The sequence below is a fragment of the Tamandua tetradactyla genome, chromosome 23 (genome assembly GCF_023851605.1).
Source record: "Tamandua tetradactyla isolate mTamTet1 chromosome 23, mTamTet1.pri, whole genome shotgun sequence".
In the NCBI taxonomy this organism is placed as follows: Eukaryota; Metazoa; Chordata; class Mammalia; order Pilosa; family Myrmecophagidae; genus Tamandua; species Tamandua tetradactyla.
This window is the reverse complement of record NC_135349.1, coordinates 40,893,461-40,910,049: the sequence shown is the minus strand read 5'-3', so window position 1 is coordinate 40,910,049 and position 16,589 is coordinate 40,893,461. Positions and strand designations below refer to the sequence as shown.

Here is a 16,589-nt window from a genome sequence, read left to right as displayed (position 1 = left end):
CCCTTAAAAAGAATTACGTGGATATACATAGAGGCTCAGACACACAGCGAAGTGAAAAAGTTACAAGATGAGACTTATAGTGCCATCCTCTCTTCTTTTCATTTTTCAAAAGAATGAGTATCTATCTATATCTATCTATTTAATCTATATATATATACACACATATATATGTGTTTGTACAGGAGGGAAAATGGTCTACAAGGATACTCTCTGAAATGGGGAGTTGGACAAGTGAAGAGGGGTAAAGTGGGCTTTTATTTTTTTGCTTGCTTTCTTCTGTATGGTAGGAAATTTCCAAAAGGAGCATTGTATTTTCCAGAAATAAAAATAAAAAAGAAAGAAAAGATAGATCTATAAGTATCAATCTGGGAAGATATCCACTACATATTGTTAGATGGGGGGGGGAAGCAAATTGTACACAGTAGATAAAGAATAATTCTGCTTTTGTGAAAATAAATGGATGCATATGTACATGCACATGTGTACATGACTGTATCGTGGTCTCGACAGCAACACATCCAACTGATTTACAGTGGTTACCTCTGGAGACAGACATTTCACTGCCGTGTATATGGGTTACTTTTGGGGGGGAATTGCAAGCACCCCCTCTCCCCATGAGTCGATCCCAGGCAGAATGAATACGCTGGACGTGAGACGAGTAAGGGGCTTTGGTTTCCAGGGTGCTGAACTGGGTGGGGGTGGGGGTGGGGGTCCTGGTACAGGGGCAGGGGAGAACTTACCCCGCCGGTGAGGAATTCCAACCCAGTGAACTGGAGGGTGTTGTTTTGAGGCTCGGTAAACTGCGGGATTACCATGAAGCTGAAGTTCACAATGAAGGAGAAAATGTTGAACTTCAAAAGCCACCGCAGGAAGTTGAAATAGGACAGCACGCTGGTGCCAAACCGGCCGCCGATGACCTTGAGCGTCCTGTGCCACAGGCGGCCGTAGGCGAGGAGTTCCGCCAGGCTGCTCTGGGACCTCCGGTAAGCCTGCAGCGAGGGTACGGGGCGGGCTCCCGTTCACTCTGCACGCAGCACCCGGTGGAGCAGCCCCGCCAGGGCCTGCCGCCCGCCGGCGCTACCTGTTCTGCTCTGCTGTTCGGTTAGGCAAAGGCGTTTGCAGTCTGGCAACTCACTCGGCAACCCCTCACACCTTCCCTCTGCCACTTTGTTTCCCCATACCTACCCTGACCCGATTTCTACGGCTCTGGGTGATGAGAGAGAGCACTGGAATTGGGTTCTTCTTCCCCCGACAGGCATCCCCCTTTGGTCCTCTTTCATCCCACTCTCCTACCACCCCGTTGTCAGCCCCCGGCCTTGCCCCCCTTTACTGGCTGCAGTAAAGGCAGACTTACCAGTGAGATGGACTTCAAACACTGAGTACAGCAATTGAGCTCAAGGATATGATGGGACTGTTTAGTCTTCTCTTTGTCAACAATTTTCCTGTAGGGAAGGGCAGAAGGAAGTGAGAAGTACCAGGGCTTCATTCATTCATTCATTCATTCAAAAACATAATTACTGAGTGTACAGGAAAGAGCAATACTCCTGCTTCGTGGTGCTGACATCCTAGCTGGAGGCGAAAGACAATATACAAATAGAATAATAAATAGGTAAATCACATAGCACTTTTAGAGGGCAATTTGTACTGTGGGGAAGAAGGAAAAAACCAAGAGCGGGGTAAGGAAATGGGAGATGCTGGGGTGGGGATCATGTCATAATCTTAAACAGGGTGATATCTGAACAGAGTCTTGAAGGAGGTGGGCGGGGAGCCATAGGGATAAGGGATGTTCCATGCACAGGGAACAGCCAGTGCAAAGTCCCATGGCAGGCAAAACAGCAAGGGGTGGGGTAGGGTGGGGGTTGGAATGGAGTGCACAAGGGGAATGGGGGAGGACATGATGACAAGCTAAACCAGTGGGTAGAAGCCATGGATGCTGCTAAACACTCTACAATGCAGGACAGTCCCCCAACAAAGATTCATCAAGCCCAAAATGCAACAGGTGGCCAAGTACGAGAAAACCCCACTGCATGGGTTTCATAAGGACTCAAGCCTTGACTTCATGATACAGGGAGCCCCAGCAGAGTTTGAAAACCAAGGAGTGCTTTGAGGAAGATACAGGCACGGTTAGTCTCTTTATCTTTCCCCGAACTCGCCAGAGCTGTTTGATTCCGAGACCTCCTGGGTCCACTTCAAATGTCCACCTGCACGCTACCATCTTTGAAGGCTCAGCTCAAATATCTCCCTGGCTTTGCCCAGGCCATCACTCCCACTGAATTCTCTCTCTCTCTCTTGATATGGCCTGGTTTTCCTTCTGCCCTTTTTACATTCCTTAGTGCCAAGTCTGTCTTGCCTCTCAGACTTTGTAATTTATCTTTGCAACCCCTTAGAAGAATGTGTGTGGTTTAGAAATGGTTTCATCCACTTGACTAGTTACTGCTAACTATTACAAATGACAAAAAAAAAAAAAAAAAAAGAAAATGAAAAAGATTGAGAAACAGTCAATGAAAGAAAGGGCTGAAGGTTAAAACAGCCCTCATTTTGTTTTTGAATTCGTGGATTGAAGCTTCTGGGGTCTCTTAGACTTTTTTGAAACTTTTCATTTTAGAATACTATGAGACTTAAAGAAGAGTCACAAAGATGGTATATAGAGTTCCCGTAAATTCATCACCCAGTTTCCCCTGTTAACATCTTACATTTCCATGGTACATTTGTCAAACACCACTAGTAACCAAACTCCAGGCTTTATTACAATTTCACTCATTTTGTGTTTTTTGGGGGGGGTTTTTTGGCCATGTGCAGGACTCCTGTTCAGGAGACCACATGGCATTTAGCTGTCATGTTCTCCTTAGTTCCTCTTGGCTGTGACAGTCTCTCAGGCTTTCCTTGACAATTTCGCAGAGGAGTGGTCGGGTATTTGGTGAAATGCCCTTCAATTTGGGTTTGTCTCTCTTTCTCATGGTTAGACTGGGGTTATGTGTTTTAAGGGAGAATCCCATAAAGGGAAAGCTCTCTCCTCATCACTCAGTTTCTCTTTGGGGATGTTGACCTTTATGCCCTGGCAAAGCAGTGTCTGCCAGCCTTCTCTACTGTAGATTAATCTTTCCTTTCCTTCCCATACTCTACTCTTTGGAAGCCCATCATTAAGCACAACCCACACTCAAGCCAAGGGAGTGGAGACTAAGCTCCACTTCCTGGAGTGGGGAGTATCTAAATTATTTGGAATTCTTTGGTAGGGAATATATGTGTCTCTTCTTCAACATTTACTCAGTCCTATCTTTTTGAGGTCTGGCAAAAGTAGAAGCTGGAGGTTTCTGTGAAATCTAGGAAAGAAGAGAAGCCTTTGAACTATACCTAAGTTTCCTTTTCTCCTCCATGGTTCTTGGCTGGTTCCTGATGATTTTATCTCTCTCTCTAGATGTCAGGGGTATCAAAGATGCGATTAACTTTTGTTCTGCAGAAGAAAAGAAAACAAATAGATTTTCATGTTTTCGCCTGAAGAGAATTCTGTCGTTGAAAGACATGGTGCTGCAGTTGGAGCATATTTTCAAAGAGCAAGGAAAGAAGAATATAATGAGTTGGGGATTCCCATGATCACAAATAAAAACAAGAGGAAGCCATGTGTATTTGTCAAACCTTGAAGACAAAGCAAATGATAATGTTTGTACCCAATTCCAATTCGATGGTTTTCTGTTTTGCCACGACAAAAACTACTTGGCAAAGCCAACAAGATCCTGTTTGCTTTGGAATGCATACCTCTCCTCTCTCATCTTAATATCTCATGTCCCTCACTTTTGCCCTCTGTACTCTAGACACTGGGACCTTCCTTATAGTCCTTGCCTACTGTCACATGCTTTTCTGCCTCCTTAGAACAGACTCCCCCCTTTTCTCCTGAGAACTCTTACTCACGTTTTCAGATAGTATGGCAGGTGAGGTTGGTTGCCTGCCCCCAAATCATTCTCTCCTTCCTAATGGAGTCCTGAGTTTGTATGGGAATCTACCCGTCCCCACCTGGCCCTGAGCTTCTGACATAGGGGGTGTCCTGTGGGTCTGAGCTGATCCTAATGGTCCTGTCCCCCTTGACAATGACGGGCTTAGGCATGGGCAAGTGACACATTTTTGGCCCATGTCGTTTGAGGGGTGGTGTGCTGAGGAGTTTCTTGGAAAAGGTTTCTTTTTTCTCAATTGATACTAATAAGGTGTTGGAGGTCAAATCATGTCCCCTACAAAAGACACATCTGAACCTTAATTCACATTGCTATGGGTGTGAACCCATTTGTAAATAGGAGCTTGGAGAGGTGTTATTAGTTAAAGTGAGGCCGGATTGAATCAGGGTGAGTCTTTATCCATCCACGGGCCTGGAGGCCTTATAAAGAAAGAAAGTTTGGCCACAGAAGAGCAGACACAAGGGGAGGGCTTGCCACATGAAGGAGGAGTGCTGTCGCCAGAACGCTGTCGCCAGAACGCTGCTGACCCCTGGGGAAAGCACAGCCCTCACGACATCTTGACTTGGGACTTCTAGCCTTCAGCACCGTGAGACAATAAATTCAGTTTTTAAGCCAAGGCATTTGTCACAGCAGCCCTGGCAAACTGAGACACGTTGAAAGGACAGATCCATCTTCCTCTGCCTGTTGAGTTTGCACATCACACCTGGAACGGCTGCCCCCATCTTCTAAGAGTCTGGGAAGCCAGCCGCGGGGCTGGGATGGGTGAGGCTGGAGGAACGGCAGGTGGACAGAAGGAGTGGACTGGCTCCTTGCTCACATCACTGAGCCAAACCTCTTCATGGAGGAAGCACTGTGTTTATTTTAAAGACGTCATTGAAGTGAAAGGGGAGTGCCCCAAAAATGACCACCAAACCCCTCTAATAAAGACAAGGAATTTGCGTCTCTCCTGGGAGGCAACGGGGAGTCATCTGAGAGGGAGAAAGGATAAGAGGGGAAGAGGGGGAAAACATGGAATGGGGGAGAGTTAAGGGACAAAACCCATAAAATACTTTCATGGGAATGGGTATTTCCTCCCAGAAACTATTGAGAGAAGCTAGACTTTCCACTTGGGAAATTTTAGGTTGGTGCAGAAATGCCATTTGTCTTTGACCTGGGGAGCTGAGAGGTAGAGAGCTCACACTTGGTTTCACAATGGAGAGAGCACAGAGGCATCCTGTGTTGCCTAAAACCAGGCAGGGGAGTGATAGGACCAAAGCAGGTCAGTAGAGTGGTTGAGGATGTGGGCTTGGAAAGCAGCCAGACCTGTAGGTCCCAGATCTACAGCTACTTGCTGTGTGACCTCTGGCAGGTTACTTCATCTCACTGAGCCGCAATTTCCTAATCAAGCAAATGGGAATGAGAATAATGCCTACGTAGAGTGTGTGAGTAAATAAAATGGAATTCAATGGATAAAAAAAGGCAGTGCTCAGCAGAGAGCCGGGCATATGAAGTGAACGTGACCCAGACAAGCTCTCAGGACGAGGCTGCTCTTGGGGAGACCCCACCTTCATCCCTAGCGTTCTTGGGTCATGTACCAAACTTTCAACCTACTTGACTTCTTAAAACTCAAAATCCCCGTAGACTGCTTGGAAGCCACCTCTGCTTCCTTCCTAACACCTCTCCCCAGTGTTTCACTACCTTGAACAGTTTCATGTGATGTACAAGAAGCGTCTCCACCCGTGCATTCTGGGATGTGAAGGGTCTGAGAGACCGATTTGTTCAAAGATGAAAACCGTGGCACCCGCTTGCTCTTTTTGTCATTTTGAGAGTCTATCATGTCCATGTCAAAAATTGATGAGAACCTGTTGAGGCTTGAGTTCACCAGCGTTTTATCTGGAAAAATCGAATTTGCAGATGAATGGCTTTGGGCCCCTGATGGAACATTCTCGAGCTCTATGATGATTTCATTCCCTTGGTCATCAGACAGCATCTCTTGCCTGCTCCACACGTGAGGCTCCGTGGCCGAGGGCTTCCAAAGGCCTCAGACAGCAGTCACACGGGCATGGCTGGGAACTGTTGGGACAGTGATGAGTAATCGCAGAGAGACGTGGCATTCACATTTCCTGCAATGCCGGGATGAAATCGCCAAAGCCAGTCACATTCAAATCACAGCCTAACTCCCCACATCTACGCTCAGAGAGGTCTCCTTGGGAGGAGAGGGAGGTTTTCCTGGAGAGAGTTCTGTCTCAGTAGCTAGGTAAGAAATCGGAAACAGAATCCTTCATTAAGACAATAGGATTCTACAAATAGAAGGCAGAGATTCTTCTAAATGATATACAATCAAAGGACAAGATTTTCTTTTTAATTTGTTGCCTTTGGCCTACAAATTAGATTTTATACTTATAATTGTATAGACCCATAGCAATCCAGTAGGGTTTACAGTGACCCAGTCGCTAGCTCCTGACTGCCCTGGGGAGGTGGGGGGCAGACACTGCTATTTGCCTTCTTAATATCCACTCTCCCTTTTCCCCATGCCAGCAGAAGCCACATTTCCTTTAGAGGAAGGTATACTGTGCTCAGTTAAGTTCTCCCAGCATCCTTGGTGGCTAGAGAGTGGACCCATGACCCAGTTTTGGCTGATGCTCTTTAAAAGGGGACAGTTTTGTCTGGCTTCACCTTTTGCCCTTCACCATTCTTCCTTCTTCCTGCCTGCAAGCAGCCCATTTTGAAAACAGGAGGACAAACATTCACAAAAGCCTAGAGACAGTATCAGTCCTTGAAGCCAACACAGGCAGAGCTGCTGTACAAATTTTGGACTCTCTCCCTCCAGACTTCTCATTACATGAGAAAATAAATCCCTTTATTGCTCAAGCCGCTGTCCTGAATCAGTGTCATCCACCTGAACACAATTCCTATCTGATAGACCTAATTCAAAAGCCACCTTGCCCTAGTGGTCTACCTAATGGTTGGAGAAATTGAAGCTCAGGAAGCCTTATTCTCATCACGTGACAGTCTTGGACTAGAACTCCAGAGTCCTTTTCCCCCCACCAATAATGATGCCCCTAAAACTACCTGCCATTGCAGTGGGCCCACCCCTTTAAATAGAGTATCTCATCGGACTTTCACACCAACAGTGGTAGATTGGATCATGCGGCATCAGGTCCTCCATGATAACACGTTCAAGTCCTAACTCCACTCCCCAGTCATGTGGGCGTGAGCTCATTTGTGAATGGGATTTTCAAAGAGCCTGTTAAGATGAGGCAAACTGAGTCTTAACCTGACCTCAGTGGCTGGAGGCCTTATAAGCTAGACTCTGAACATGGACATACAAGTCACAGGAGGAGACAGAAGGAAGCAGCAAGCTGCCACCAGGATGCTACAGACTTTGGGGAAGGCATGGCCTGCTAATACCCTGATTTTGGACATCTACCTTCCAAAATGTGAGTCAATAAATTCCTGTTGTTTGAGTCAAATGGTTTGTGGCATTTTGTTATAGCAGCCCTGGCACACCAAGACATGGAGCCTTGAAGTAGGACTTTAATCAATGCCATCTTTTTAAATGTATCAGTCACGGCATTCTCTTATATCATTCTTTCTTTTTTTAATAGCTACAAAAACTGAAGATCATTCATTTCCCGGAGGTTGCCCATGCCAAAAAACAAAAACAAACAAAAAAAAACCCTGAAGACCAAAGAGGTAATTTGCCTAAGGTCACAAACTAGCAAGTAGTAGAGCTGGGACTTAAATTTAGGTCTGTCTGAAGCCAAATTGGGGACTCTTCACCGCTTCAACCCAGGCCCTTCCTATAACAAGGCCCTAATGCATAATTCATTCTTTCACAAATGAATAAATATTTATGTGTGCCTACTATATGCCACTTTCTAGGTGTATCGCTTAACCCATCAAGATGACACTTTATTATGAGTCTGTCCATCAGTTAATTGTACATGGTTTGAGAATCAAAACCAACACAAGGCAAAGCCGTGAAGAGGGCCGGGTTCACTTTGGTTCTTTAATTCTCTCTCCTTTGGGATTCTTTTGTACCAGGGGCCAAACCTCGTGTTGCATAAGACTCAGCATTCTTAAGATGTCAAAAGGCATTTCCATTCCCCAGTAATTAAAGCCATTCTCTGTTCCAACCAAACCCAATGGAAGGTATGAACATTATATCCCCATGCTTTTGCCTCCCAAGGAGCAATGCCTGACCCTTGTGAAACACGCATGCCTCTTTGCAAAGGCTCTTGAAAGGTGAAAGCTAAAAGTTATCATCCAGGCTATGAGGTCAGAAGGTGGGAGATGGTTTTAAACCACAGGCTCCCTCAGTTTACATTATAAAGATGACTCAGTTAGTCCTTACTGCTCATAGATTTGCCTTCTGGTTTCAGCATTGCCTCGCCTATCTCCTCTGTTGCTTCCCTTTCATTCTCAATTCCTGCAACTGCTCAGATGTTCTCACCACACACGGGGGCACTTAAAGGAGTTTCCTAATTGATTTCACTGCTTTCTGTCTTTCCCCACTCCAAATGGCTCCTGCACTCTACTATCAGAAAATGTTTACGAGTTCTCAGGGAAATTCTGATCACTGCACCCTCCTCCCCACCAACATATACATAAGCCGTGGGGCTAAACATGCGACTGCCCTGCCTCTCTTTCTATGGTAAAAATGACTGGACCGTTTTGCCTGCCATGCAGGAGATTCAAGTTCGATTCCTGGTCCATGCACTTCCCTAAAAAACAAACGAACAAACAAGCAAAACAAACAAACAAACAAAAATTCAACAACTGGTGCTGCAATAATGGGATACTCGCATGGAAAAATAATGAAATGTGACCCGGCCCTACAGCATACAAAAAAAAAAAAGAAAAAGATTGGACCAAATGTGAGCCTGTGCTATAAATAGGGCTGGGCAGGGTCCTCCCAAGGCATTGATTGACAGGCCCTGGGAGAAAGAAAGGCTTCTAAGGTGGTGACTAAGCTGATGGGGTGTGTCTCTGGGCCTGCTCCCAGGGCCGCGGAGAGACTGAGGTCAAGAATCAAAGAAAAGCTGAGCCAAGGGAAGACGAGAAACGGATGGAGAACAAGAGTCTAGGTGGCACTGAGGCCCAGGTTCCTGCAATTCATTCAACAAATAATTCAACAAATAACTCTGGAGTACTTACTGCACCGGACACTGCTCCAGGTGCCAGAAGGCAATTCTAACTTCAATTCTGTCATTTTCCCTGTGTTTCTTCCCACAACATGAACCAATAAATCCCCCCTGGGCTTATGCCCATTAGAGTAGGGTTTCTGTTCCTTGCAACCAGAAGACATCTTGGTAGCCATAAGGAAAGAAATCCTGCATGTCTAAATGAGAAATGAAGCAAGTTCAGCCACACCAGAGGCCAGGAGAAAGTGGCAGTGTCTGGATGGCTTTGAACATGTTACTTCTCCAGAGCTGACATTTTTCTTTCCTTGTTTAAAGCTCAGAACTTGAACGTGTAGTGAAAGCGCATGCTTAAAGGAAGATGAGTGAAGGCAATCTGCAAAGGAGGAGAAGCCCGGGTCTGATTTTTTGGCCACTGTCCATTCAAGTCTTACCTTGGGGTGACTTGTGCCAGTCATTTCCAGATAATGGTGGGTCTCTATAAGGGTGGTTGGGGCTCTGTTCATCTGCAAAAGCGGGGTTCACTGCAATGAAAAGGAGGCAGATATTGCCAATTAATGAAATCAGTGAGTGAATTAATTAATGAAATTCCTGAGCATATAAAGGTTAGTAAATCTCAGACCCTATCCTCAAGGTGCTAACAGACTAAAATGATTGAGGACGTGGGTGGAAAACAGGCAAAAATATTCTCAGAGTGCTATTAACTAAAAATAGTTAAATGATTTTCACTTGACTACAAGCCATGGTTAAAAATAATTGTTACACTGAGCCCTGGGTCATACCTACACATATATAAGTAGAAAAGAAGTTTCACAAGACAATACGCTGTTTTACTCCATTAAATGCACTCTGATACATTCATATTCTTCAAATAAGTAATAATTTTGACCTCCAAAGCTAGGTTTGGACTTCATCCCGACTCTTGGAGGTAACCTCTAAGTCTTTGGAATTGCCCTCGATAGGAGCGTCTTGTTATTCCTGGTAGGTCCACACCTCCCCCATCCTTGACAGTGTATGCTAAGGAGATGACAGGGTGGGGGCAGCCTCACAGTCAGTCTTAGGGTGGGGGACCAACCACGTGATTAGGGGGTTGGGGCTTGGAGCCAGGTCATATCAGCTGGACCTGGGAGGGGGCTACAGATGGTGTTCAGCCAGGGGAGCATTGAATCCCCCCAGTTGTGTCGACATAATGAAGCTCCCTGGACACTCTGAACTCTTGAAGCTTGGGGCGCTTCCATGACGAAGATGCACCGCAGGACGATGTGTCCAGACACCACGTGGAGAGGACACGGAAACATGCATCTGAGACCCTCCCACACCTAACCTCCTGCATCACTTCATTTGGCTGCTTTTTATTTGTATTCTTTTCACTATAATAAAGCTATCATAATATGCATAGTGCGTTTGGTCAGTTCCGTGAGCCGTTCCAGCAAATTCTTGAACCCTCAAGGAGGTCCCCCCAACGGGATGGTGGTGCAAACTCCCGAATTTGTAGCCGGTCGGTCAGAAGTGCAGTTTGTCCTGACCCACCCCCAGCTTGCAGCTGGTGTCCGAAGGGCAGTTCTGTAAAGGACCTCCCTTAACCTGGCACAACTCTGGGGACTTAAAATCAGAATTGAAGTAACTGTAGTTGCTGTCAGAAGTTACTACAACCCAGCAATATTCCACTCTATTCTATTTCTTTGCTTCTTTTTTTTTTTTTTTTTTTGGTGGGGGGTGCATGGTCTGGAAATTGAACCTGGGTCTCTCGCACGGAAGGCGGGCATTCTACCACTGACCCACCCATGCACCCAATTCTATTTCATTTTTAGAAGTTAATTTCACAGCCCATTAATAGGTTACAACTCAGAGTTTGCAAATTTCCTGTCTAGGTGATTACAGAGCCTTCTTCCAGCTGCAATATTTTATGATGACACATGAATGTGTTTGAAATATGGTGTGATTTTCTTAGGGACAGAATCTATTCTCAGTATCTACATAACAGTGACAAATTTTGATGAATCTTTATTTAATCTATAATAAATATTCAAGGCTGAAGTCCTCAGCAGAGGAAATGGAGCACATTTTGATGGGAACAATGCTCAAAATTATATTGCAGGAGGTTCTGGAGTTTGCTGCCTGGGGTCAAATGCCAACTCTATTACTTACTAGCTGTGTGTCCTTGGGAAAGTTACTTAACCTCTCTGAATCTCAAGTTCCTAGTCTGTAATAGAGAGCTCATAATAGGACGTCTGTATAGGATTGTTATGGAATTAGCTCTTTAATACATGTGAAGTATTTAAAATAATACTGGTGCATTGTTAGCTATTAATATATATTAATTATTGTGATAGACTGTTGTCCAGTAACGTTACATCTCCCTCCAAGGTGGCTATCTCCATTGATATTGGGCTTGGTCACATGAGTTGTTTTACTAGTGGACGATGGGCAGAAGTGACATTTTGCCAGTTTCAAGCCCAAGCCTTTGGAGACATCAAGCCTTTTTGCATGCCACTTTGAGGACCTCCAGCTTATACCATGTAAAGAAGATGCCGCAGGTAGCCCACTGGTGACCCGACTTAAACAGAACCTGTGACCGGAGCTAAGCCTGGTTGAGCCCTGTCTAGTTCAGCCAAACCCCAAACAACCCCAGAGATGTGTGAGTGAGAAATAAATGTTGATTGTATGAAACTGGGTTTTGGAGCTGTTTGTTACGCAGTATTACTGTGGCATCAGCCAACTCTACAGCTATTTTAGTTGTTGCTGCTACAGATTCAGTTAACATTTCCCAAGCATGTACTGTGCGCCAGGCCCTGTGACACCGGGAAAATCACCTAAAGCCTTGGAGGATTCACTGATGAACACGGGTTATCCTCCAGGAGCGTGTAGTTTATCAGGAAGGGGTGACCCTGGACAAGTCATTGCAATATTTTCTGGCAAGGGCTATCATCTTTTTCCTACAATGGAGCCCAAGAGAAATCCACACCTGATTGTTTTGGGGTTTTGTTTGTTTGCTTTTTTTAAGTATCTTAATTTCCAGTGTTCTATAGAGAGTGAAGATACGGAATCTGTTTGTATTTGCCATGATTCTATCTAGCAGGGTAAGTAAAAGTTCAGGCTTTGGGTTGAAAAGCCTGGATTTTCATCCCGGTTCTATCAGTTTAGTGGCTTTGTGACCTTGGCGACGTTTCTGTGTGAGCCTCAGTTTTACAATCTGTAACAGAGAGTAAGAGGGCTGCTCACCTAAAGGTGGATTGTGCAGGTTAAACGAAATATTAAGAGTCAACTATGTGGCAGAGTCTCCAGAGCATAGGAAGCATCGAAAAATGCCTTGGCATTAGCAGTTCCACTTGTATTAAGATAGAACAGCAGGGAGACTTCCTGGAAGATGGCGGCTTAGTAAGACGCGCGGATCTTAGTTTCTTCTCCAGGACACCTACTAGGGGAGTAGAAACGATACAGAAAGTGCCCAAAGCCACAACAGAGATAAAAAAGACAGCGTACCCCATCCTGGAACGGCTGACTGGCTGAGAGAGGCAGCTCGGGTGAGATCGCCGAGGCGCGCGGGCCTTACCGGGCGGGGTGGCAAGCGGCCGGAGTTACTCCCTTCCCCCTTCCCGGGCCGGCTGGGAGAATTGGAGAGGCGGTCCCCTGAAACAAAGACGGCTGGCGCCCACACCACGCGCAGCCCCCGGACCAACTGAGAGAATTGGATCGGAAACCCCCAGGCCGCGGAGAACGGTGACGGGTGGGGGAGGCCCCTTCCAAACCCGTGACTCCCGGGGAACGTGCACTCTCTCGGGCGGGCCGCTGCCGCTGGCGCCCTCCCGCCACGCTTGTTGCCCAGGGCCGACTAGGAAATTCGGACGGGCTCTTTCCCTGGCTGCGGCGACCAGCAACCCTCCCTGCGTTCGGACCCCGGGCCGGCTCAAGCCGTTTCGGCTAGCGAACCCCCAGGACGGCGAGAGTTTTCCAGTTTAAGGTCCCACAGCACCTTTTACTGGTGGGACCCGCAGACAAACGGGTGCCACGAGCGCCACCTACTGGGCAGGATAAGAAAAACAGAACCCAGAGATTTCACAGAAAAATATTACAACCTTGCTGGGTCCAACACCAAGAGAAATCTGAATAAATGCCCAGACGCCAGCAGCAGAAGATAACTGTCCACGCTCAAAAGATTGAGAATATGGCTCAGTCAAAGGAACAAACAAATAGCTCAAATGAGACACAAGAGCTGAGACAACTAATGCTGAATATACGAACAGAAATGGAAAACCTCTTCAAAAATGAAATCGATAAATTGAGGGAGGACATGAAGAGGACATGGGCTGAACATAAAGAAGAAATAGAAAAACTGAAAAAACAAATCGCAGAACTTATGGAAGTGAAGGATAAAGTAGCAAACATAGAAAAAATAATGGATAGCTACAATGATAGATTTAAAGAGACAGAAGATAGAATTAGTGATTTGGAGGATGGAACATCTGAATTCCAAAAAGAAACAGAAACTATAGGGAAAAGAATGGAAAAATTTGAACAGGGTATCAGGGAACTCAAGGACAATATGAACCGCACAAATATACGTGTTGTGGGTGTCCCAGAAGGAGAAGAGAAGGGAAAAGGAGGAGAAAAACTAATGGAAGAAATTATCACTGAAAATTTCCCAACTCTTATGAAAGACCTAAAATTACAGATCCAAGAAGTGCAGCGCACCCCAAAGAGATTAGACCCAAATAGGCGTTCTCCAAGACACTTACTAGTTAGAATGTCAGAGGTCAAAGAGAAAGAGAAGATCTTGAAAGCAGCAAGAGAAAAACAATCCATTACATACAAGGGAAACCCAATAAGATTTTGTGTAGATTTCTCAGCAGAAACCATGGAAGCTAGAAGACAGTGGGATGATATATTTAAAATACTAAAAGAGAAAAACTGCCAACCAAGACTCCTATATCCAGCAAAATTATCCTTCAAAAATGAGGGAGAAATTAAAACATTCTCAGACAAAAAGTCACTGAAAGAATTTGTGACCAAGAGACCAGCTCTGCAAGAAATACTAAAGGGAGCACTAGAGTCAGATACAAAAAGACAGAAGAGAGAGATATGGAAAAGAGTGTAGAAAGAAGGAAAATCAGATATGATATATATAATACAAAAGGCAAAATGTTAGAGGAAAATATCCAAACAGTAATAACACTAAATGTCAATGGACTGAATTCCCCAATCAAAAGACATAGATTGGCAGAATGGATTAAAAAACAGGATCCTTCTATATGCTGTCTACAGGACACACATCTTAGACCCAAAGATAAACATAGGTTGAAAGTGAAAGGTTGGGAAAAGATATTTCATGCAAATAACAACCAGAAAAGAGCAGGAGTGGCTATACTAATATCCAACAAATTAGACTTCAAATGTAAAACAGTTAAAAGAGACAAAGAAGGACACTATATACTAATAAAAGGAACAATTAAACAAGAAGACATAACAATCATAAATATTTACGCACCGAATCAGAATGCCCCAAAATACGTGAGGAATACACTGCAAACATTGAAAAGGGAAATAGACTCATATACCATAATAGTTGGAGACTTCAACTCACCACTCTCATCAAGGGACAGAACATCTAGACAGAGGATCAACAAAGAAATAGAGAATCTGAATATTACTATAAATGAACTAGACTTAATAGACATTTATAGGACATTACATCCCACAACAGCAGGATACACCTTTTTCTCAAGTGCTCATGGATCATTCTCAAAGATAGACCATATGCTGGGTCACAAAGCAAGTCTTAACAAATTTAAAAAGATTGAAATCTTACACAACACTTTCTCGGACCATAAAGGAATGATGTTGGAAATCAATAATAGGCAGAGTGCCAGAAAATTCACAAATACGTGGAGGCTCAACAACACACTCCTAAACAACGACTGGGTCAAAGAAGAAATTGCAAGAGAAATTAGCAAATACCTCGAGGCGAATGAAAATGAAAACACAACATATCAAAACTTATGGGACGCAGCAAAGGCAGTGCTAAGAGGGAAATTTATTGCTCTAAATGCCTATATCAGAAAAGAAGAAAAGGCAAAAATTCAGGAATTAACTATCCATTTGGAAGAACTGGAGAAAGAACAGCAAGCTAACCCCAAAGCAAGCAAAAGGAAAGAAATAACAAAGATTAGAGCACAAATAAATGAAATTGAAAACATGAAAACAATAGAGAAAATCAATAAGGCCAGAAGTTGGTTCTATGAGAAAATCAATAAGATTGATGGGCCCTTAGCAAGATTGACAAAAAGAAGAAGAGAGAGGATGCAAATAAATAAGATCAGAAATGGAAGAGGAGACATAACTACTGACCTCACAGAAATAAAGGAGGTAATAACAGGATACTATGAACAACTTTACACTAATAAATACAACAATTTAGAGGAAATGGACGGGTTCCTGGAAAGACATGAACAACCAACTTTGACTCAAGAAGACATAGATGACCTCAACAAACCAATCACAAGTAAAGAAATTGAATTAGTCATTCAAAAGCTTCCTAAAAAGAAAAGTCCAGGACCAGATGGCTTCACATGTGAATTCTACCAAACGTTCCAGAAAGAATTAGTACCAATTCTCTTCAAACTCTTCAAAAAAATCGAAGTGGAGGGAAAACTACCTAATTCATTCTATGAAGCCAACATCACCCTCATACCAAAACCAGGCAAAGATATTACAAAAAAAGAAAACTACAGACCAATCTCTCTAATGAATACAGATGCAAAAATCCTCAATAAAATTCTAGCAAATCGTATCCAACAACACATTAAAAGAATTATACATCATGACCAAGTAGGATTCATCCCAGGTATGCAAGGATGGTTCAACATAAGAAAATCAATTAATGTAATACACCATATCAACAAATCAAAGCAGAAAAATCACATGATCATCTCAATTGATGCAGAGAAGGCATTCGACAAGATTCAACATCCTTTCCTGTTGAAAACACTTCAAAAGATAGGAATACAAGGGAACTTCCTTAAAATGATAGAGGGAATATATGAAAAACCCACAGCTAATATCATCCTCAATGGGGAAAAATTGAAAACTTTCCCCCTAAGATCAGGAACATACAAGGATGTCCTCTATCACCACTATTATTCAACATTGTGTTGGAGGTTCTAGCCAGAGCAATTAGACAAGAAAAAGAAATACAAGGCATCAAAATTGGAAAGGAAGAAGTAAAACTATCACTGTTTGCAGACGATATGATACTATACGTCGAAAACCCGGAAAAATCCACAACAAAACTACTAGAGCTAATAAATGAGTACAGCAAAGTAGCAGGCTACAAGATCAACATTCAAAAATCTGTAGCTTTTCTATACACTAGTAATGAACAAGCTGAGGGGGAAATCAAGAAACGAATCCCATTTACAATTGCAACTAAAAGAATAAAATACCTAGGAATAAATTTAACTAAAGAGACAAAAAACCTATATAAAGAAAACTACAAAAAACTGCTAAAAGAAATCACAGAAGACCT

General features: G+C 43.9%; 1 protein-coding gene across 2 annotated transcripts in view; it reads right to left on the bottom strand.

The window, feature by feature from the left end:
- TMC5 (transmembrane channel like 5) overlaps positions 1-16,589 on the bottom strand; it is a 99,323-nt gene that overhangs the window by 49,438 nt on the left and 33,296 nt on the right. Inside the window, exons 4-7 of one of the 2 annotated variants that reach the window (XM_077141694.1) lie at positions 9,502-9,591; positions 3,352-3,451; positions 1,355-1,442; positions 741-989 (exon numbers count right to left, since the gene is read on the bottom strand). In XM_077141694.1, the coding sequence (XP_076997809.1) occupies positions 741-989; positions 1,355-1,442; positions 3,352-3,451; positions 9,502-9,591 (527 nt within the window). Of the gene's footprint in view, positions 1-740; positions 990-1,354; positions 1,443-3,351; positions 3,452-5,621; positions 6,240-9,501; positions 9,592-16,589 lie in introns of those variants that run through there. The other variant, XM_077141695.1, reaches the window with a different exon arrangement.